We start from the raw sequence: 23634 nt of genomic DNA on the forward strand, positions 1-23634 counted from the left end.
GGCCCTCCAGATGTTATGGACTACAATTCCCATCATCCCCTGCCAGCATGATGCTGGCAGAGGACGATGGGAACTGTAGTCCAAAACATCTGGAGGGCCACGAGTACCTATGTACTATACTATGACTCTGAAACCACTGCAGGCTCATAGAATCATAGAGTTGGAAGAGATCACAAAGGCAATCAAGATGAACCTCAATATGGTGGAACACACACATCTTCCTGACAGATGGCCATTCAGCTCTCTGTGCTTGTGTCCTTCAGGTGGAGACTCCACCACTCTCCAGGGCAGTGAATTCCACTGTCAAACAGCCCTGACCGTCAGAAAGTTCTTCCTAATATTCAGAGGGAGCAAGCTGGTTTTCTGCTGCTCCAGAGACCAGGACCAGGAGTAATGGACTCAAGGTGCAGTAAAAGAAAAACTTCCTGATGGTTGGAGCTGTTGGACAGTGGAATGCACTGCCTCGGAGGGTGGTGGAGTCTCCTTCTTTGGAGGTCTTTAAAGATAGGCTGGATGGCCATCTGTCAGGAGTGCTTTGATTGTGTGTTCCTGCATGGCAGGGGGTTGGACTTGATGGCCCTTAAGGGGCCTTTCCCCACTTACGTTTTGCAGTGCGCTACTCTGAGCGCGAGCGATTTCCGCCCCTGGGTCGTGTTCCCCAGAAGGTGCCGTTTCTTCAGCGTCAGAAATGATGCGCGCTGAAGGAACGTGAGAGCGCAGAGTCGGGAGCACCGCTGGACCACGCGCTATTTGGGGGGGAGTAGCGCGCAGCAAACGGTAGGTGGGGAAAGGGCCGAGGTCTCTTCCAACTTTATGATTCTTCGTTGTTGTTGTTGTTGTTGTTAATTTGCTTGCTTTAATCTTATTATTTAGTTTTAAAGTAAATTGTTGCTGCTGTTAAATTAACTGATTATTTTAATGATTTGTTTTAATGAGATTGTTATTATGCATTTTATGGATTGCGGGTGTATAGTATGTTGTGAGCCGCCTTGAGCCCTTTGGGGATGAGGCGGCGGCCCATCCATCCATCCATCCATCCATCCATCCATCCATCCATCCATCCACCATCCATCCATCCATCCATCCATCCATCCATCCATCCATCCATCCATCCATCCATCCATCCATCCATCCATCCATCCATCCATCCATCCATCCATCCATCCACCCACCCACCCCTCCATCCATCCATCCATCCATCCATCCATCCATCCATCCATCCATCCATCCATCCATCCATCCATCCATCCATCCATCCATCCATCCATCCATCCATCCATCCATCCATCCATCCATCCATCCATCCATCCATCCATCCATCCATCCATCCATCCATCCATCCATCCACATCCATCCACATCCATCCATCCGTCCACCCACCCACCCACCCATAAATTCTAAGACGAATTACACCCAGTTGAGAAACTAAGGCAACCCATGACATTTACCTGTTCTCTGGGGCGTTTGTGAGTGATGCCACTATGTTTTGCTCAATGAAGAATAGCATGGAGAGGAGGAAGCCCAGGCCCATGGCGCTCATGATGGAGCCGATGGAGAGAGACTGGACGGGGGCCAATGATAAAAACTTCTTTGACGGGTTGTAGTTAAACTTGGACACTGGAAAACAAAAACAAAAGAAGGCCGCTGAGCAAGACACACATCCGGGGGGCTTGCCGCTGATTTGGCAAGGGTCTGATCCCAAACTGTCCACCCGGCCAACTCTACTGTGGGAGGCCTTTTAGGATCCCGAGTCGGCTGAGCTGGAACTGCAGTTGTTATAAGGTACACAGAGCTGTGCAAACCCAGTCTTAGGAGCAGCAGTTGTACCGTGGTTAAGAGCAGGTGTACTCTAATCTGGAGAACCGGGTTTGATTCCCCGCTCTGCCGCCTGAGCTGTGGAGGCTTATCTGGGGAATTCAGATTAGCCTGTGCACTCCAACACACGCCAGCTGGGTGACCTTGGGCCAGTCACAGTTCTTCAGAGCTCTCTCAGCCCCACCTACCACCTCACGGGGGGTTTGTTGTGAGGGGGGAAGGGAAAGGAGTTTGTCAGCCCCTTTGAGTCTCCTTACAGGAGAGAAAGGGGGGATATAAATCCAACTCTTCTTCTTCTTCTTCTTAGCCCATTTCACTGCCATGAGAAAAAGGCATCCAATGTTCTCTGCTTGCAGTTGTGAATTCAAAGGAGGCAAGAATGGTGTGTCAAGTAGGCCTTCTTAGGGGAGGGGCCATGTCTCAGCGGTGGAGCATTTGCTCGGCATGCGGGTTCGATCCCCGGCATCTCCAGTTAGTAAAGTAGGGGATATGAAAGAGCTCAGCCTCAGACTTTGGAAAGACCAAAGTCTTTCCTACTGCCTGGTCCTTTATTAACTGAGGATGCCGGGGATCGAACCTGGACTCTTCTGCAGGGATGGACCAAGGCATGTTTGTATGCTAGCTTGTGTGTTCACAACAAGCAGAAGAATTTGGATTTATACCCTGACTTTCTCTCCTGCAAGGAGTATCATGATGGCTTACAAACTCCTTTTCCCTTCCTCTACCCAAAAGAAGAAGAAGAGTTCGGATTTATATCTCCCCCTTTCTCTCCTGCAGGAGACTCAAAGGGGCTTACAATCTCCTTGCCCTTCCCCCCTCACAACAAACACCCTGTGAGGTAGGTGGGGCTGAGAGAGCTCCGAAGAACTGTGACTAGCCCAAGGTCACCCAGCTGGCGTGTGCGGGAGTGTACAGGCTAATCTGAATCCCCCAGAGAAGCCTCCACAGCTCAGGCGGCAGAGCTGGGAATCAAACCCGGTTCCTCCAGATTAGATACACGAGCTCTTAACCTCCTACGCCACTGGTGCTCCAGAAACCTTGTGAGGTTGGTGGGGCTGAGTGAGTTCTGAGAGAACTGGGACTGGCTCAAAGTTACCAAGCAGGATTCATGGATAGGAGTGGGGATCTGAATCCGGTTCTCCAGATTAGAGTCCACCACTCATTGGGAGGAGTGGGGAATCGAACCCAGTTCTCCAGATCAAAGTCCACCAATCTTAACCACTGACTATGTGGGCTCTACCACTGAGCCACAGCCACTCCTACGGGGGGGGGGGCTTCCTCTTGTTTAATCATTCTGCGCCCCCCCCACCACCACCACATTCCTCTATATGCAGCCAAAAGACCACCTGGTTTGCACATATGTGCGTGTGTCAGAGGCAACAGTTGTTTTGGGAAGATCTACAGCCCAGCTGATGGTTTCAAGGCAAACACTGAGAGGTAAATCTTTCATCCCTCCGAAGGACGGTCCCGTTCCAATCTCAGCAGCTGCGGCATTTCTGAAGGGGTCCCTTTGCAGGCTGCGGAGAGGGATTTTTCAGCGCGGCACGATAGCCGCAGGTGACAAGGGAACAATTGTCAGGAAGGGAGAAATCGTCAGGAAACGCTTGTCATCACACCCACACACCCAGAATGCGCCATTTCCAACTCCGAATGGATGGAATGATGGTCGCAGGGGGGAAAAAAATATCGGTGTTTCTTAATTCGTTTCCATCGATTTCCTTCCAGTTTCCCAAACGCATCATCACAAACGCGGCGCGGTTCCTGACCCCCGCTCTGACTTCCTGATGTGGAAAAGGTGATTTGGTCGGCCCACAGAGACTTCGCACATTCCATTAGATTTCCTTACGGCCTCTGACAGGTCCCTCCCAGACGTCCCGGACCATTCGCACGTTTTAATTAGGAAAATATACAGAGGCACTGAGAAGCAGGGGTCAAAGCCATCACCGCCGCATCTGCACGTTTGCTGAGAACCCTTCCTGCCTCTGTTAATTGTGTATTCGTTTTTGTTCCTCGCTAGAAGAACAGAAGCGACCGTTCCTCTTTCGCAAAACAAGAGAGGCATTTTAATTACATTAAAATCAAAGTTATGGACCGGAATAACCTACAGGGACAAAAACAAACTCTGTTGATGCCCGATCATTTGACTAGCTATTTTCCCCCCCCGTGAATTAAGTCTGATTGTGAACTCAGGGTGGTAATTAAACAGGCGAGAGAAACGGAAGACAGTGGGAAGAATTATATGGGGTTGGCTCTTTGAGGATCCCAGCAGAGTTTGTGACTTTATAAGAACATAAGAACGAGCCTGCTGGATCAGACCAGAGTCCATCTAGTCCAGCTCTCTGCTACTCGCAGTGGCCCACCAGGTGCCTTTGGGAGCTCCCATGCAGGATGTGAAAGCAATGGCCTTCTGCTGCTGCTGCTGCTCCCGAGCACCTGGTCTGCTAAGGCATTTGCAACCTCAGATCAAGGAGGATCAAGATTGGTAGCCATAGATCGACTTCTCCTCCATAAATCTGTCCAAGCCCTTTTTAAAGCTATCCAGGTGAGTGGCCATCACCACCTCCTGTGGCAGCATATTCCAAACACCAATCACACGTTGTGTGAAGAAGTGTTTCCTTTTATGAGTCCTAATTTTTCCCCCCAGCATTTTCAATGGATGCCCCCAGGTTCTAGTATTGTGAGAAAGAGAGAAAAATTTCTCTCTGTCACTGACTTTCCCCACCTATTGCATGAAGGAGAGCAAAAAGGCTGACTTACTTTCTATTTCCTGGAAGAAATAAGATCCCACGACAGAGAAGATGAGGACTGAAATGGGCAAGGCACAGTCAGACAGGATTTCGCGGACTCTGGCATGCAGGTAGGGACTGTAACAATTTCAGAAGAACTCTTATCAGAGCAAGCATGTACAGCTACAGTACTCAAGACTCTGTGAATTCAGGATCCGGGTACTTTAAGGGGTCTTTCAATCAGTGAACTTTCCAGCTGGATTTTACTGCATGAACTGGCAAAATCCACTCACAAATTATCACTGAAGTACACTAAAAGTGTATTGTCGAAGGCTTTCACGGCCGGAATCACTGGGGTGCTGTGTGGTTTCCAGGCTGTATGGCCGTGTTCTAGCAGCATTCTCTGCTGACGTTTCACCTGCATCTGTGACTGGAATCTTCTGATCCTCTGAAGATGCCAGCCACAGATCCTCTGAAGATGCCAGCCACAGATGCAGGCGAAACGTCACGAGAGAATGCTGCTAGAACACGGCCATACAGCCCGGAAACCACACAGCACCCCTCACTAAAAGTGTTCTGAAAGTGCATTATCCAGTGTGTTTTCAGGCTGAAAAAAATGCTTTTTCAATTCTTCCCTTCAACAGATTTTCAGTCCACTTTCAATTCAGTGCACTTTAGTATGCAAACCTGCCGAATGCTGCTTTCAATTCACTTTGCAACTGGATATTTCTGCGTGAAATGGCAAAATCCACTTACAAACCATCACTAAAGTACGTTAAAAGTATATCGAAAGTGCATTATTTTATGTGTTTACATGCTGGACAATGCACTTTCAATACTTTCAAAGGAATGCAATTTACTATTTATTTATTAATTTTATATTCCACCCTTCCCGACCAAGGCCGGACTTCTAGCATGTAAACCTTCTGAATAATGCACTTTCAACCCACTTTCATTGAACTTTGCAACTGAAGTTTATTGTATGAAATGACAAAATCCACTTACAAACTATCGCTAAAAACACATTAAAAGTGGATCTTTGGAGTGCAGAACTACCTGAGCTGACCGGCAGAAGCCCTCCAAAGTTTGAGGCCCATGTCTTTCCCGCCCTCCCTAGTTCCACCTAAGAAATGCGCAATAAATCCCATTGTGGTCCCAAATTTGCTTGTTATGCCCCATTCTTCAAAGCCAAAGGACAGAGTCACATGCCAAGGAGCATATTCCAGGCGAAGCGAGTGTAACACCACCTGCTGTCAAAATTTAAGATCAGGGGCTCAAACCCAGTTCAGCATGATCCCCTTTTTATTTAAAGTAATGACGAATGACAAGCAGAAACGGAGCTTTTCTTGAACTGACAGAGCTGGAATCCCAGCGGTGTAACATCGTTGCTGGCTCCAGGTATGGCATCCTCTTGATGCTTCATGCAAACCGCTATGTTTTCCTGGGCTTTACGGATGGCCTCGTTTTACATCTGTTTTAGATGCATGCTATTCTTTGCTTTTGGAGATTTTCTGCATTTTAGGAGTATATTCTTGCTGTTACTTGACTGCTATAATCAATAAGAGTATAGTGCAGGGGTCTTCAAACTATGGCCCTCCAGATGTTCATAGACTACAATTCCCATGAGCCCTACCACTTGGCCATTCTGGCAGGGGCTGATGGGAATTGTAGTTCATGAACACCTGGAGGGCCATAGTTTGAAGACCCCTGGTATAGTGTCTAGATCGAGGAAAGTATTTGTACCACTCTACTCTGCATTGGTCAAACCTCACCTAGAGTACTGTGTTCAGCTCTGGGCACCACAATTTAAGAAGGACGTTGACAGACTGGAACAAGTCCAGAGAAGGGTGACCAATATGGTCAAAGGTCTGGAATACATGCCCTACTATGAGAAAACACTTAGGGAGCTGGGTATGTTTAGTTCAGAGAAGTGAAGATTAAGCGGGGACATGATAGCTATGTTTAAATATTTGAAGGGATGCCATGTCGAAGAGGGAACAAGCTTGTTTTCTGCTGCCTCAGAGACTAGGAGTAATGGATTCAAGGTGCTGGAAAAGAGATTCCACCTAAACATCAGGAAGAACTTCCTGACCATCAGGGCTATTCAACAGTGGAATTCACTGCCTCGGAGAGTGGTGGAGCCTCCTTCTTTGGAGGTTTTTAAACAAAGGGATAAACAGAGGGAGTGCTTTGATCGCGTGTTCCTGCATGGCAGGGGGTTGGACTTGATGGCCCTTGGGGGTCTCTTCCAACTCAATTCAATTCAATTCAATAAGCCTTTATTGGCACACAGAACGTACAATATAAATACAGTTAAAATTACTAGATAAAACTTCGCACTGGATCATAAGTTCAGTTCGCAAACCTCGGCCAGACTCTTTGCCACTGCGAGACAACAGTCAAGGTCATTACAGTTTAAGAGCATATTTACTTTATCAAGCTCGGTCAGGGTTTTCATAGAGTCAATGATTTGTAATAACAAGCTGGATCTTGGATTCCGGTAAAGTGGGCAGTGGAGGAGGATGTGCGCAATGGAATCCAGCTGCCCTGGGCTGCAGGGGTAAAGCCTCTTATCGTTTGGTAGATCCTTGAGTCTTCCTCTATGGAGCGGGGATGGCATGATGTTAAATCTAACACTGAAATAAACGCGTTGCAACCACCGCCTTTTTGTGCTCAGTCCAGTGTATTAAATAATAAAGTGCATGTGTGTATTTGACATACAATATAATTACAATTACAATTCTCTATATACTCTAATATTGAGAGCCGCAGCCTTCCGTTCCAACCGTAGCAATAAAGTACCCGTTCAATAACGTCGTGTCATCAGTTCTTTGTAGATTAGGCTTCACTTTCCTATGCCGATACAATAGTCTCCTGGTATGGTCTCTGAAGATTCCAAAATTCAAGCAACTCCGTATACAACAATAAACGGACTGCGCGATTCCTTAACCGTTTTCGAAAAGATCTTCATCAGATTATTAAGACATCATAGCAGCCATAATTGGGGTAAATATCTACTGGTGGAACTTTCACATACATCAATTTCCCCATCTGGCTTTCTAGAGTATATTGTATGTCAAATACACACATGCACTTTATTATTTAATACACCGGACTGAGCACAAAAAGGCGGTGGTTGCAACGCGTTTATTTCAGTGTTATATTGTTACGTTGCACCAGTTGAAATTGTGATAATATTAAATCTAGCCAGCATGTAGGCTCTCCTACATATAGGGTTGGTAAGTGCTGCAATATAGTAGGCTGGGTCTCTTCCAACTCTATGATTCTACTTTTAACTCATTTTTAATATAACGTTGGAGGGGCAATATACAGAGCACCAGGTAATAAATAACCCGAACAGCACGCCTACCTTTTCTTGAACTGATAGAGCGTGTGACCCAGCCAGAGGGTCCCCAGCATCAGCATCAGACTGAGAACAGCGGTCTCACGCCCGTGGTGGATGGCGGCGGACTGGACATCGGTTTGGTTCCCTGATACCGAATGGTCAATCGACGAATTCAACAAGGTCGTGGTGTTGGCACTGAAGTCCAAGTAATACTTTTTAAAAACTGAAGAGAGAGAGAAGGAAGGAAGAAAGGAACAGCTTGAAATAAACGTTCTCCTCCGTTCTCTCCGGCGAACTTGGGGCTCCTGGGGTTTCCTTCCGCACGGCCCGATCCTACCCACATCTACTCGAGAGTAAGGCCTACTGGCCTCATCAGGAAACCTAGACAGGGCTGGAGTTTCCCTGCCACGGATTTATTCTTCTTGCAACGGCTGCAAATGTGAAGAAGACTCCAAAGTTCCCACTGCTCTGACTAAGCTGAGCTGCTAAAACAACTGACCCCTAAACCAGTGCCAGTGTGGTGTGGTGGTTAAGAGCAGGTGCACTCTAATCCGGAGAACCGGGTTTGATTCCACACTCTGCCACTTGAGCTGAGGAGGCTTATCTGGTGAACCAGGTTAACTTGTGCACTCCGACTTGTGCAATCCAGTGTCAAACTCGCGGCCCTCCAGATGTTATGGACTACAGTTCCCATCATCCCCTGCCAGCATGATGCTTGACACCTGTGGGTTAGAGTGTCTAGCTGGGATCTGGGAGACCAAGGTTCAAATCCCCACCCTGCCATGGAAGCTCCCTGGGTGACCTTGGGCAAGTCACGCCCTCTTGGCCTACCTCACCTCGCAGGATTGCTGTGAGGATAAAATGAAGAAAAGGAGAACGATGTAAGATGCTCTGGAACCCCGCTGGGCAGAAAGCTGGTTTGATTACCCACTCCTCCAGTTTGATTCCCCACTCCTCCACATCAGTGTTGGATGAACCAGACTAGCTTGTGCACTCCGACACATGCCAGCTGGGTGACCTTGGGCTAGTCACAGTTCTTCGGAGCTCTCTGAGCCCCACCCACCTCACAGGCTGTTTTTTTGGGGGGGGGAAGGAGATTGTAAGCCCCTTTGAGTCTTCTTACAGGAGAGAAAGGGGGGATATAAATTCAAACTCCTACTCCTCCTCTTTGTTTGAGCTCAGTTTTCAGATTCTCTGCTCCTTGTGCCTCCAGTTTTCCATAAACCAGATCTCTATTCTACTGTTTATTAGATGTCCCATTCCGTCGAATTTTAATTGTCTGGCACTGTGCAATCCACCTTGAGGCTCAGTGACAAAGGTGGACAATAAATAACATAAATAAATAACTAAAAACCACTCCAAAGTGTTTGGGGAAAAAAAGCAAAACTTTCCCTGATCTCAAACTGGTCTTCGGGAGCTGCCATTAGGTCCACATTGGGGAATTAGAAGAAGAAGAGTTTGGATTTATATCTCCCCTTTCTCTCCTGTAAGGAGACTCAAGGTGTCTTACAAGCTGCTTTCCCTTCCTCTCCCCACAACAGACTCCTTGGGGGTAGGTGGGTCTGAGAGTTCAGAGAGAACTGTGACTAACCCAAGGTCACCCAGCAGTAATGTAGGAATGCAGAAACGCATCTGGTTCACCAGATAAGCCTCTGCCACTCAGGTGGAGGAGTGGGGAATCAAACCCGGTTCTCCAGATTAGAATCCACCTGTTCTTAACCACTACACCACACTGGCTCTCAGGTGTAAGTTTCATAGTGTTCCTGATGTATTTCCCCCTGTAGGGTAAACAGCAGCTCTGGGAAACTTACTGAGGTTAGGAAAATGACGGTCTGGCACAGGTGGGAGTTAATGCCTGTTCTCCGAACTGGAGTCCCAAATCAAACTGCGCTTTTCCCACGTTGGCTCCTTACCACTTTTGCGCTGCGTAATCTGCCATGAGTCTCAGGGAGACACACTAGAAACACATACGCTTAAAACAAATGCCTCACCTGTTCCCATTGCCTTCTAGGTGGGTGGCAGGAAAAGTTTCAGTCGGGCCCTGGCGCCCACGGGCATCTTGCTGGGCACCCTCCAATCTACAGCCATGCAAGCAATTTGGTTTTTCTCAATGTGACCGACAATTAACAATCCAGAGCTGTCCTGTGACTCGGATTTAGTGTTTGACTGTTCAGCTGCTGCCGATTTAGCAGCTTGGGGGAACACAGACCAGATCAGCCACGGCCTAATTCCCCTGGCTTGGACGTGATGAGAAGAGAGCCCTGTCAATCGCTGTCATCCTAACTGTCTGGACCCGGCCGAGATAGCAGCTGGGGCTCCGGACTTTGGAGCCGACTTCGGCGCCTCTCTGCCCGGCCAGTGACATGCCAGAGAGGAGGCAGCCCAGTGGAGGGGCTGCGGAGGCTGATGGAGATGAGTTGTCAGGCCATCACTGAGGCGGGTTCAAGACTGCCAGTCCCAGAGGGAGGTGGTGGCAGTGGTGGGATTCTGCCAGTTTGCACCGGTTCGGTAGGACTGGCACCTAATTTTTTCAGGACCCATTACCTCTCCCTCCTCCTTCTACGAGGATTAGGTTTAGGTGGGACACCATCTTAGGACACAACTGCTGTTTTTATTATATTTATGGAAGTCTGATTATGATGATTTTATACACGGTTTTTATGTTGTACACCGCCCAGAACCCTCCGGGGATGGGGCGGCATATTAAATTAAATTAAGTAAAGTAAAGTAAAGTAAAGTAAAGTTGATGATGATGATGATGATGATGATGATGATGATGATGATGATGATGATGATGATGATGATGAGTTCAGGGAACCGGTTGTTAGGGCCACCTGGCTGCTGGGGGGAGCTAAAAGCCCCGTCGCCCCCTCTCCCAGGGGAGGGGGAGTGAGGGTTTTGTTGGAAGAAAAGGGACTTTACGCTGTTTCCTGCCTCATCCTACAGAGGGGGTTTTTTACTAGCGAGCTAATAGCTAGATAGGGACTTAGGAATTTGTCACCTTTACTCGATCATGCTGAGTCTATCCCTTTGATGTAGACTGATACTCTTAGGGACTTCCTCCCTTGCTTCCGCCTTCTTCTCGAACCTCTCCATTACTCTTACCTTCACCATGCCTAGGGAGAGGATGTGTCTCCTACGCATCCGCCTCCATCCAGCTAGATTAGATTAGATAGTGAACCTAACTCTCCACCTTTCTATCCAGAATGGAGTTCACTAATAAATACTCTTTTTATTAGATTAGAAACTACAAATGACTCTGACTTTCTTTTGTGTCTGAAGTTCTCTCTAGCAAGCTCAACCACGCGTTTGTGCTCAGGTAAGCTTCCCTGTGTTTAGCCTCTGTGCCACTCTGCTACTTTTCAAGGGATACACACGCACCAGGTGTGGATCTCCCAACAGGTTTTTCAGAACAGCGGCTGCAAGGCCCTGTTGCCCCCCTCCACTGCCACAAGAAGTTCCTCCACAGCAGGTAAGTGGGTGGCAGGGGAAGGGGTGCTGGGGGGGGGGACCCGGTTGTTAAATTATTAGAATCCCACCACTGGGGGGGGGGGGGGTGAGCCACGGGTGTTATGCAAGTCCTCGCTTGATCCCAGGCACCTTTCTTGTTTGCTCCAGCTGCCGTTTCCTCTAAAGAGCAGAAGTCAAGATCAAACGGGAGCACAGCTTCGGTAGCTGGGCCGCAGCTTTGGAAAACAAAGTGTCATTCATCTGGCCACCAGCATCTGCGGCTTGAACTCCCCTGCCCACCCAATCACCGGGCGATAATACCCCTCCCTCCGGCTTTTCCTGCATAGCCGGCCAGAGCGACCCGGCTTTCGGAATTAAGGGAAATGTCCAGCTGATCTTCCCTTTGGAAGGAAACCCGACCATCTGCAGGGATGGAAAGATACCCCCCCTCCCAAGTCACACTTTGAGCTAATGAGCTGCAAAAAACAATTGGCGGGCATTAATCGAGGCAAGAGATTTGACTGAGCTTTTGGGGACATGGGCAGAAAACAGAACAGAAAAGCATGGGTAGCTTTAAAAAGGTAGTGTAGTGGTTAAGAGTGGCCAACTCCAAACTAAAGAACCAGGTTTGATTCCCCAGTCCTCCATATGAGCGGCAGACTAATCTGGTGAACCAGGTTTGCTTCCCAGCTCCTCCACATGAAGCCTGCTGGGTGACCTTTGGCCAGTTTTATCCATTTATCCATATGCGCTTTATCCATTATGCTTAGAGGCATGTGGCCCATTACTCTTGTGAAGTTATATTTTGGGGCTAGATGCCTTGCACTTTCTTCGTCTGACTGTTGTGGCTGAACAAGACCAAGGTTGAAAGTCTTGAACTCACCTGGATTAACACTACCACTAACTGATGTTTATATGTGGCCTCTCTCCTGAAGTGGAATCCAGCAGAACATCTGGCCATTGGAATACTTCCAACTTGTGATATTTATGGATTTTCACTGAAGGGTTATCAGTTATAGAAGAAGAGTAGAAGAAGAGTTTGGATTTATATCCCCCCTTTCTCTCCAGTAAGAGACTCAAAGGGGCTTACAATCTCCTTGCCCTTCCCCCCTCACAACAAACACCCTGTGAGGTGGGTGGGGTTGAGAGAGCTCCGAGAAGCTGTGACTAGCCCAAGGTCACCCAGCTGGCGTGTGTGGGAGTGTACAGGCTAATCTGAATTCCCCAGATAAGCCTCCACAGCTCAGGCGGCAGAGCGGAGAATCAAACCCGGTTCCTCCAGATTAGATACACGCGCTCTTAACATCCCACGCCACTGCTGCTCCAAAGTCTCCTATACAGAGACTTTGGGTCTTCTGTGAATAAGTTGGGATCCCTTTTCTATTTGTCATGTGTTATCCACATTTTGTATTATTTTTCATTGTTGGTAATTGGTGTATTTGATACAGTACTTTTTAATATTTCTACTAAAGGTAAAGTTTGAACGCTGCTCTTTGAACCAGAAAGAGGTATTTTTTTTCTGCAGTATCCATACTGTTTCTGGCTCATCTCGCATACTCCCAGTCCCAGTTCTCTCAGAACTCTCTCAGTCTTACCTACCTCATAAGGAGTCAGTTGTGGGAAGAGGAAAGGAAGGAGTTTGTAAGCCATTTTGGGACTTCTTATAGTTGAGAAAAGCGGGTACAAATCCAAACTTTAAAAAATTAAGCAATGTTTTGCCTTTGTTGTTTGCAAGAATGCTGTAGACACCCATTCAGACAATACCGCAACGGGATTTCACTGAGAGAACCGAAAGGAGGCGTTTCGGCTTTTCCAGGAGACTTACTTTTCGTGATGCCCTTCAGCGCATCGAGCACAAAGGTGATGGATATAAAAAGCGCAATTATTTCTTCTGTGGACCTGCAAAGAAATTCACATTTGTTACCGTCGTCCGCTCCAAGCTCTCAATTGCCTCAGTATTCCACACACATAGGGCGTTTCCCCACTCACCACGACCTCCCCTATGCCACGTGCTGCTCTCAGCGCGCGTCATTTCTGGTGCGTGCCCGGGCGTCCCCATGACCCCGCAGGGTCATCAAAAGGCACCGTTTACAAGAGCGCCAGGAATGACACGCGCTGAGGGGGTGCGACAGCGGCAGTGTCGGGGCGGCGACAAGTGGGGAGTGCCGGGGGACCCCGCACTACCTGAGGAGAGTAACGCGGGGCTTAAGGTAAGTGGGGAAAGGCCCATAAACACAGAGACTGAGAAACCACGAGAGGGAGGGTGGGGGCCCACACCACAGAAGACCTCTGCAGGCAGACCCGCACAGGGGTTCAAACTATGGGCTTTTGGGCACCTATTGCTTGCCTTGAGATTGTTTGCTTGGCAGTGGGGGGGGCCAAGAGCCAGCGTGGTGTAGTGGTTAAGAGCAGGTGGATTCTAATCTGGAGAACCGGGTTTGATTCCCTGCTCCTCCACATGAGCAGTGGACTCTTATCTGGTGAACCAGATGTGTTTCCCCACTCCTATTCCTGCTGGGTGACCTTGGGCTAGCCCAGGGGTCTGCAACCTGCGGCTCTCCAGATGTTCATGGACTACAATTCCCATCAGCCCCTGCGGCTGGCCTCTACCCAGGCCAGGGCCTTTACGGCTCTGGACCCTGCCTGGTGGAATGCTCTACCTCCAGCTGTCCGGGCCCTGCGGGACCTCGGTAAATTCCGCAGGGCCTGTAAGACGGAGCAATTCCACCGGGCTTTTGGAGGGGCTGGCCGCGGCTCTATTGCCCCCCACTGAAACCGGAACTAAGCTGCCTTTCCCATCTTGGTAGGGCCCTGCCATCCTGGGCCCTGCCTTCTCCTCCCTTCCCTTTTGGCCTTTTTACACAACCTTGTTGTTTAATTTGTATTTATTGTTTTAATTGCTGCTGAATTTTAATGAGTTAGATTTTATGTCATATTGATTTACTGTTCTGGAAACAGTCATGTTGTGAGCCGCCTCGAGCCCTTCGGGTATGAGGCGGCCTATACATTTAATAAATAAAGAAATAAAGAACATCTGGAGAGCTGCAGGTTGCAGACCCCTGGGCTAGTCACAGTTCTCTCAGCCCCACCTACCTCAGAAGGTGTCTGTTGTGGGGAGAGGAAGGGAAAAGCCACCTTGTAAGCCCCCTTGAGTCTCCCTACAGGAGAGAAAGGTGGGGCATACATCCAAACAACAACTCCTCCTCCTCTGATTGGAGTTGTCCACCCACTCTACTCCCCCCCTTTTGGATTGCCATGCCCTTATATAAAGCAGTGGTGCGACCACACTTGGAGTACTGTGTTCAGTTCTGGTCGCCGCATCTCAAAAAGGATATCGAAGAGATAGAAAAAGGGCAGAGAAGGGCAACGAGGATGATTGAGGGACTGGAGCACCTTCCTTATGAGGAGAGGCTGAAGCGTTTGGGACTCTTTAGTTTGGAGAGGAGACGTCTGAGGGGGGATATGATTGAAGTCTATAAAATTATGCAGGGGGTAGAAAATGTTGACAGAGAGAATTTTTTCTCTCTTTCTCACAATACTAGAACAAGGGGGCATTCATTGAAAATGCTGGGGGGAAGAATTAGGACTAATACAAGGAAACACTTCTTCACGCAACGTGTGATTGGTGTTTGGAATATGCTGCCACAGGAGGTGGTGATGGCCACTAACCTGGATAGCTTTAAAAAGGGCTTGGACAGATTTATGGAGGAGAAGTCGATCTATGGCTACCAATCTTGATCCTCCTTGATTGCAAATGCCTTAGCAGACCAGGTGTTCAGAAGCAGCAGCAGCAGCAGAAGGCCATTGCTTTCACCTCCTGCATGTGAGCTCCCAAAGGCACCTGGTGGGCCACTGCGAGTAGCAGAGTGCTGGTCTAGATGGACTCTGGTCTGATTCAGCAGGCTCGTTCTTGTGTTCTTATGTTCTTATGGATTGGGCTGCTTGTCATTAAAATGCCGCTGGCCGCTGGGTAACAACCCAGCCTGCAGCACGTAAATGTGGCTACTCCAAATCCCCGGACCGTGCCCCAGATTTGACCAGCTCCCTGCCTCTGAGGTTGCTGCTCCCAGCCGACCCGCCCAGCCTGCAGTTGGCTGAGAAGCCATCAAGTTGCCCCCATAGCTGTAAGGCACCTGTGCGGCTGCTCAAACAGCCGGGATAGAAAACCGGAGCGAAAACAAGCTAGGCGGCGTTTACCTTTTGAACAGCTTCATGAGGAGGCTGAAATTAAAGAGGGAATAGAGGACGAGGAAGAAACTGTTCCAGAGGCCGATGCAGGCGTAGAACGCGCTGAAATTGAGCTGGTAGTCATCGGAGATTCCTTGGATCACTGAAAACAACACCACATTCAGATTTCACTCTCCTTATTTATTGAAGACATTGATTAGCCACATTTATTCTTTATGGAGCTCGAGGCGGCTTCTAATACTAACAAAATCCATAAAACAGCGTGCATGAAAATACACAAAACCAAAAGGCTAAAATCACAACTTAACGACTGTTTTAATCAATAAAAACGTTTTCCACAGCCCCTTGGGAGAATGAAAGTCACGGGGGGCAGGTGCACCTCCCTGGGGAGATAGTTCCATAATTGTGGGGATACCACAGAAAAGGCCCTGTTTCTACCAGATCAGCTTGTATGATTGGTGGGGCAGTCAAGAAGGCCCCGCCTTGTGATCTTAATTTCTGGGCACAAACATATTGCACAAGACAATCTCTCAGATATCTTAGCCCCAGACAATGTGGGCTTGCATACAAGGAAATATTTGGCGTTCGTTTGTTCGTTCGTTCATTCGGCTTTTAAGTTCTTTGTTTTACTGGAGAGTTATATTTTCCATGTGTATTCTTTTGTGTATTTGTAAGCCTCCCCGAGTCTAAAGACCTGACATCCGGGGAAGCTGCAGAAGGAGAAAGATCCAGGGGAACAGTGGAATCAGGACGGTGGGCAGAATCAAACACCAGGCTGATGGGAGCAGAGACAGTAAAGGGCAAAATTGTGTGTGTTGGGGGAGAGAGAGAAAGTGAACACAAGCCTATTCCTTTGCAGCCCAGAACCTCAAAACACGCCCCCCCCCCCAGTGTGCAGCCAGAATGCTGAACTCACCATTGATGTACAGTGCTAGAGGGGCCGTGGTTAGGAGCACCACTAGGGGCTGACCTGCGAAGACAGCGTAGATAAGCCCCCCGATGCATTGTCCGATGATGGTCTTCTGCACATCTGGAAACAAACGATGGGGAGAACGGTGATCTTAAAAGCCCTACGGCTGCCAAGGCAAAACATCATATTTACCGATACCCAGAGGCGTATGAGGAGAAAATGGAGCCCCGGGACACCGCCCAGAGCCCCCTGGGGATGGGGCGGTATAAAAGTTTAAATAATAAATAAATAAATAAAACCTCCTCTGGGCATCCCCCCGCAGGTCACGAAGCCCCGCCCCCACGGGTTGCAGAGCCCCGCCCTCCACCCACGTCATTGCGACTTGGGCGGGGCCGAGGGAGGCCCAAGTCAGACGAGGGGAAGGAATCTGGTCGTGTGGGGGGGGGGCAATTTTTGTGCCCGGGGACAGGAGTTACCCCATGTCCCAGGCAGAGACGTTCCTGTCGACAGCGTCAGAAACGGTTCTTGACACGGGACAGAAAACACAGAAACGGTACGCAGCGTGGGAATGGGGTTTTTGAAAAGGAAAACAAAGGAGACACTCACCGATGGCTCCCCGCGTGTTTTCGTCGTTCAGCGAGCCAAAAGCGATGGATGGCAGCAGGCAGGCGAAGTACAGGAAGATCATGGTGGTGATGTATTTGCCTATGGCTTTGTTGGACCCAATAATGCCTAGAACCGGAAACGCAAGAGAGAACCGGAATGAAAACCCACAGGACTGAGTCAGGGCTTCAAAACAGGGGAAGGACGGAGTTCTGTCCATCTGTCACACTCCAGCATCACCAAGAAGGTAGCCATGTTGGCCTGTAGTAAAACACTTAGATTAGCGAGCCAGCGTGGTGTAATGGTTAAGACCAGGTGGACTCTAACATGGAGAACCGGGTATGATTCCCCGCTCCACCCCTTGAACTGTGGAGGCTTATCTGGTGAACCAGATTAGCTTGTACGCTCCAACACATGCCAGTTTGGTGACCTTGGGTGAGTCACAGTTCTTTGCAGCTCTCTCAGCTCCACCCACCTCACAGGGTGTTTGTTGTTGGGGGGGAGGAGGGAAAGGAGATTGTAAGCCCGTTTGAGTCTCCTTACAGGAGAGAAAGCGGGGATATACATCCAAACTCTTCTTCTTTTCTTCAAGTCCAGTAGCATCTTAGAGAGGAACAAGATTTGGGGTGGGGGGTGAGCTTTCCAGAGTCACAGCTCTGACAGATGGGACACAGAGACTCAAAACCTCAGACCTTACAAGATCCTGTTGGTCTTTAAAGGGCTACTGGACTCGAATCTAACGGGCCAAGAAAGAGATCCCTCTGCAGATAGAAGAGCGAGGCTATTCAGAAAGGACTTTGAGCTCCCTGTTATCTCAGGCAGGTTGTAGCCTAACTGCAAATTGCTATGCTGCAAATTGCCATGATTTGATCATCCACGTTATCAAAGGTAGGAACAACCGCAAATTGCTAAGCTACGGACAATGAGATGGATCCACCTTTTATTTCGTTACTGCCACTGAGACACGTTTGAAGCTTTCCCCCAGTCTATGGATCCTTTCTCCCGCTTGCTGCATTTCTGTTGGGAGGAAGAGCCCGACGTCGCTGGAAGAATCCCCGGATGATCTGGGGGGCGAGGGGAGCTCCAAAATTGGGGGCGAGGGGAGCAAGCGCTGTGCCTATTTTATAAAGCCGGGCCACTGCAAACTCTAAATCAGGGGTCTGCAACCTGCGGCTCTCCAGATGTTCATGGACTACAATTCCTATCACCTTCTGAGGTAGGTGGGGCTGAGAGAGTTCTGAGAGAGCTGTGACTAGCCCAGGGGCCTGCAACCTGCGGCTCTCCAGATGTTCATGGACTACAATTCCTATCACCTTCTGATGTAGGTGGGGCTGATAGAGTTCTGAGAGAGCTGTGACTAGCCCAGGGGCCTGCAACCTGTGGCTCGCCAGATGTTCATGGACTACAATTCCTATCACCTTCTGAGGTAGGTGGGGCTGAGAGAGTTCTGAGAGAACTGTGACTAGCCCAGGGGCCTGCAACCTGCGGCTTTCCAGATGTTCATGGACTACAATTCCTATCACCTTCTGAGGTAGGTGGGGCTGAGAGAGTTCTGAGAGAACTGTGACTAGCCCAGGGGCCTGCAACCCGCGGCTCTCCAGATGTTTGTGGACTACAATTCCCATCAGCCCCTGCCAGGATGGCCAACTGGCCATGCTGGCGGGGGCTGATGGGATTTGTAGTCCATGAACATCTGGAGAGCCGCAGGTTGCAGATCCCTGCTCTAAATACTGAACTCACAGAACTTTGCCTGGCTTGGTCCCAAGTGGAAATGTGACCAGCAGGGTCGTGCTAACAGAAACTTGAACCCGTGTCCTCCCAGGTCTGTTTGTGATGCTCTTTAATCACTACACCACCCTGAGAGACTTATTTTCCAGGCTAACAAGGAACTCCGTTTCTATTTTCGTTCTGTGCACCGAAACCGGAAGAAAAATTCTTCTAGCTCTTAAAAAGACCTAAACTTCACATGTTATCAAAATGTATTGCCCTGCTGTTCCTGTTGTGTTCCCAACTACTGAAAACTTAAGGAAAAAGGAGCTGGGAAGATTTCCAAACATACTGGAAATAGGGACAGGGGGAATGAAGGGTGACTTCAAGTCTTTGGGGAGGCTGTGATACACACTAAATCCACGGACAGTCAGTTGCCTTGGCAAATAGCCCAGAGGGGTTTACGAACCTCAGCAGGCGGCACAAGCGTGAAGAAAGTTCATAACAGCCACAACAGGGGAAAGAGGTTTCCCAGGTCACCTCAAGCGCTGCCGGTGATTCCCTAGGACAGTGGTGGCGAACCTGTGGCACGGGTGCCAGAGGTGGCACTCAGAGCCCTCTCTGTGGGCACGCGTGCACAGAGTTCATCATGTGATAATAGTGCAATTATTTCAGGGAGATTATTAGCACTAAACCTAAGACCTGGTTTTGGGGAAGCAGTGTAGGTAACCCTGTTAAGCGCTGTTAAACCCCACTGATTTTCATGGGAAGAACGAAAGCGTGATCCTTTACCTGGGAGCAAGCTCGGTTGCTGGCAATGGGGCTTGCTTCTGAGTAAACCCTCCTAGGGTCGTGATGCACCTGTTCGAAGCGTTGCACGGTTGCTTCAAAGCAAAGCCACCGACTACCACCAAGCTTACTCCTGAGTAACGGACGCCGTGGAGCCAACCGTTTTTTTCTATACTAAAACCTCAGTATTCAGGTGAAACTGCCGTGTTGGCACTTTGCGATAAATAAGTGGGTTTTAGGTTGCAGTTTGGGCACTCGGTCTCGAAAAGGTTCGCCATCGCTGCCCTAGGACACAGCCCCCCGTTTCTATTTTTTAAATTCCCCAAACAGGAGGAGGAATATCAGGCGCAGACTAGCACGGCGAGCGCAAGAAGGGTTCCCCTCCGGAGAGCGACTCGAGAAAATAAGACCGCCGACAATAACACTTTGGTTTTTCCGATTCAGGCTCGCCAGGAGAACTTTTGCATTCCTGCCTACAGCTGACAGGAGACGGGAGAGAGAAATAAGAAGGCGCCACGGAGCGAGAAAAATCTGCCTGCCCTTCCTGAAGGTGACGGAGGGTCAGAATGAAGATTTCCTTCAGCTTGGCCAGAGATGGCCCACGAAAATGCTGAATAAGGCTCTCTGCATCCCGCTCCATTGAGAACATCTGAGGGGGGGGGGGGTTAAGCCAAGGAAAATATTCCCAGCCAAGAAAGCTAAATTGGAGAAAACAAACAGAGAACACAGGGGATTCCGCTGGCTCCATCGGCTGCCGTTGCTCCTCTCGGCTATCGAGTGCATCCCACAGAGCGATCTCCGCTCGGAGAAGGGGCATTCGCTGGAAAGCACATGCAAAACGGAATCTGAGGCTGCCTGTCTCCATCTTCTTTATTCTGGTTGGGCCTGACCCACTGATAACATCGCGGGCCCTACCTATTTCCTCCCTTCCTTGGCCTTGGTTCGGGCGCCAGTTTAAACAATTTTGTCTTAACATACTTCTGCTGTTTTAATTTATTGCTGCATAGGTCTTAAGGGATTTAAGTTTTTATGTTGTTGATTTGCTGTTCGTTAGAACAGCCATGTTGTGAGCCGCCTCGAGCCCTTCGGGGATGAGGCGGCCTATACGTTTAATTAATAAATAAACAAACAAACAAACAAACAAACAAACAAACAAACAAATAAATAAAGACACAGGCTTGCAAAAGCAAGCAACTAACGCGTTCCCCTTTTCTACCAGCGCAGGGGCAGTTTGAATTTGCGCTCCGATCGAAACCAAAAACATAGACCGTTTTAATTATCTGCAAGTTTGATTTTTACAAAGATCTCTTCAAATGACCACCGGTGATCCCGTGCTGCAAAACAAGCATTTCCCAAAGGTTATTTTGAAACGTCGGAAGTCACCCGAGACTAACTCAGCCTTGTAGTCTATTGGGCCCAACGCAGCCAGCTCCAACCGCTGATGACTCCCCTGCGCTCACAGCGCAGAGAGGATTTTACTGTTCTACTACCACATAAGAACATAAGAACAAGCCAGCTGGATCAGACCAGAGTCCATCTAGTCCAGCTCTCTGCTACTCGCAGTGGCCCACCAGGTGCCTTTGGGAGCTCACCTGCAGGATGTGAAAGCAATGGCCTTCTGCTGCTACTGCTGCTGCTCATAAGAACATAAGAACAAGCCAGCTGGATCAGACCAGAGTCCATCTAGTCCAGCTCTCTGCTACTCGCAGTGGCCCACCAGGTGCCTTTGGGAGCTCACCTGCAGGATGTGAAAGCAATGGCCTTCTTCTGCTACTGCTGCTGCTCATAAGAACATAAGAACAAGCCAGCTGGATCAGACCAGAGTCCATCTAGTCCAGCTCTCTGCTACTCGCAGTGGCCCACCAGGTGCCTTTGGGAGCTCACGTGCAGGAGGTGAAAGCAATGGCCTTCTTCTGCTACTGCTGCTGCTCATAAGAACATAAGAACAAGCCAGCTGGATCAGACCAGAGTCCATCTAGTCCAGCACTCTGCTACTCGCAGTGGCCCACCAGGTGCCTTTGGGAGCTCACGTGCAGGAGGTGAAAGCAATGGCCTTCTTCTGCTACTGCTGCTGCTCATAAGAACATAAGAACAAGCCAGCTGGATCAGACCAGAGTCCATCTAGTCCAGCTCTCTGCTACTCGCAGTGGCCCACCAGGTGCCTTTGGGAGCTCACATGCAGGAGGTGAAAGCAATGGCCTTCTTCTGCTACTGCTGCTGCTCATAAGAACATAAGAACAAGCCAGCTGGATCAGACCAGAGTCCATCTAGTCCAGCTCTCTGCTACTCGCAGTGGCCCACCAGGTGCCTTTGGGAGCTCACGTGCAGGAGGTGAAAGCAATGGCCTTCTTCTGCTACTGCTGCTGCTCATAAGAACATAAGAACAAGCCAGCTGGATCAGACCAGAGTCCATCTAGTCCAGCACTCTGCTACTCGCAGTGGCCCACCAGGTGCCTTTGGGAGCTCACATGCAGGATGTGAAAGCAATGGCCTTCTTCTGCTACTGCTGCTGCTCATAAGAACATAAGAACAAGCCAGCTGGATCAGACCAGAGTCCATCTAGTCCAGCTCTCTGCTACTCGCAGTGGCCCACCAGGTGCCTTTGGGAGCTCACATGCAGGATGTGAAAGCAATGGCCTTCTTCTGCTACTGCTGCTGCTCATAAGAACATAAGAACAAGCCAGCTGGATCAGACCAGAGTCCATCTAGTCCAGCACTCTGCTACTCGCAGTGGCCCACCAGGTGCCTTTGGGAGCTCACATGTAGGATGTGAAAGCAATGGCCTTCTGCGGCTGTTGCTCCCGAGCACCTGGACTGTTAAGGCATTTGCAATCTCAGATCAAAGAGGATCAAGATGGGTAGCCATAAATCGACTTCTCCTCCATCAATCTGTCCAAGCCCCTTTTAAAGCTATCCAAGCCCCTTTTAAAGCTAGACCCTTTTAAAGCTAAGCCCCTTTTAAAGCTAAATAATTTGATCCGGACTGGTGTGGTGGTTAAGAGGACTGGACTCCAATCTGGAAAACCCGGTTTGATTCCCCACTCCTCCACGTGAGTGGCGGACTCTTATCTGGTGAACTGGGTTTGTTTCCCTGCTCCTCCACGTGAAGCCTGCTGGATGACCTCGGGCCAGTCACAGCTCTCTCAGAACTCTCTCATCCCCACCTACTTCACAAGGTTCTGTGGTGGGTCAGAAAGGTCCTGGGGAATGGACAGAATGCCAGCCATAGAAGAAGGAGGAGTCTGGATTCATACCCTACCTTTCTCTCTTGTAAGGAGACTCAAGGTGGCTTACAAGCTCCTTTTCCTTTCTCTCCCCACAACAGACACCTTCTGAGGTAGGTGGGGCTGAGAGAGTCCTGAGAGAACTGTGACCGGCCCAAGGTCACCCAGCAGGAATGTAGGAATGTGGAAACACACCTGGTTCACCAGATAAGCCTCTGCCACTCAGGTGGAGGAGTGGGGAATCAAACCCAATTCTCCATGCTGGCGAAACATTAGGAGCAAAAACCACCAGACCACGGCCACACAGCCTAGAAAACCCACAACCTGGGACCGTCTGCATTTAATGAAGAGGGTCTTCCACCAAACCACAGACCTTCCTGCACCCCAACTACAAACCTTTGTCTCAAAAAGACCCGTAACACCAATGATTAAACAAAGGGAAGGGGAATTTGCACCCTCCATTTCAGCCCCTGCCACAGACTTCCCACAGCACTCTGCACATGGCTAAAGGCTTTATCTCGATGGAAACTGGAGGGGGTTTGGGGCCGGCTGTGGCTGCTCTGTGAAAAAGATAACAAGGACGCCACAGCCTTGCAAAGATGACAGATGGGAAAGGACGTCTTCTAGGCTGCCGCTCCGGTCTTGAATGGAGAAGGGGTCAGCCCACACGACCCCGGAAAGCCTCCCCGGCCCCAGCCCTTGGTGATCTGAGGGCAGACGACACACGCGCACACCTACGACAGCACGATTGGGTCGCAGGGGAAAATAATCCGACTCTCCGCGCTCTGACCTTAATTGGCCCTGCCTGGTCTGCCTCGGAAACCGCAGCCCCCGAGCGACTGATTCAAACTGAAGCGAATCTCAAGAGATGGAGAA

At 49.4% G+C, this 23634-nt stretch overlaps 1 protein-coding gene across 2 annotated transcripts in view; it reads right to left on the bottom strand.

The window, feature by feature from the left end:
• Positions 1-23634, bottom strand: part of SLC4A11 (solute carrier family 4 member 11) — a 124067-nt gene that overhangs the window by 9230 nt on the left and 91203 nt on the right. For both annotated transcript variants that reach the window (XM_048508828.1, XM_048508827.1), the window contains exons 9-15: positions 17042-17167; positions 16442-16555; positions 15535-15667; positions 13163-13236; positions 7912-8110; positions 4573-4679; positions 1449-1617 (exon numbers count right to left, since the gene is read on the bottom strand). In XM_048508828.1, coding sequence (XP_048364785.1) covers positions 1449-1617; positions 4573-4679; positions 7912-8110; positions 13163-13236; positions 15535-15667; positions 16442-16555; positions 17042-17167 — 922 coding nt within the window. The remainder of the gene's footprint in view (positions 1-1448; positions 1618-4572; positions 4680-7911; positions 8111-13162; positions 13237-15534; positions 15668-16441; positions 16556-17041; positions 17168-23634) is intronic.

The sequence above is a fragment of the Sphaerodactylus townsendi genome, linkage group LG10, assembly GCF_021028975.2.
Source record: "Sphaerodactylus townsendi isolate TG3544 linkage group LG10, MPM_Stown_v2.3, whole genome shotgun sequence".
NCBI lineage: Eukaryota > Metazoa > Chordata > Lepidosauria > Squamata > Sphaerodactylidae > Sphaerodactylus > Sphaerodactylus townsendi.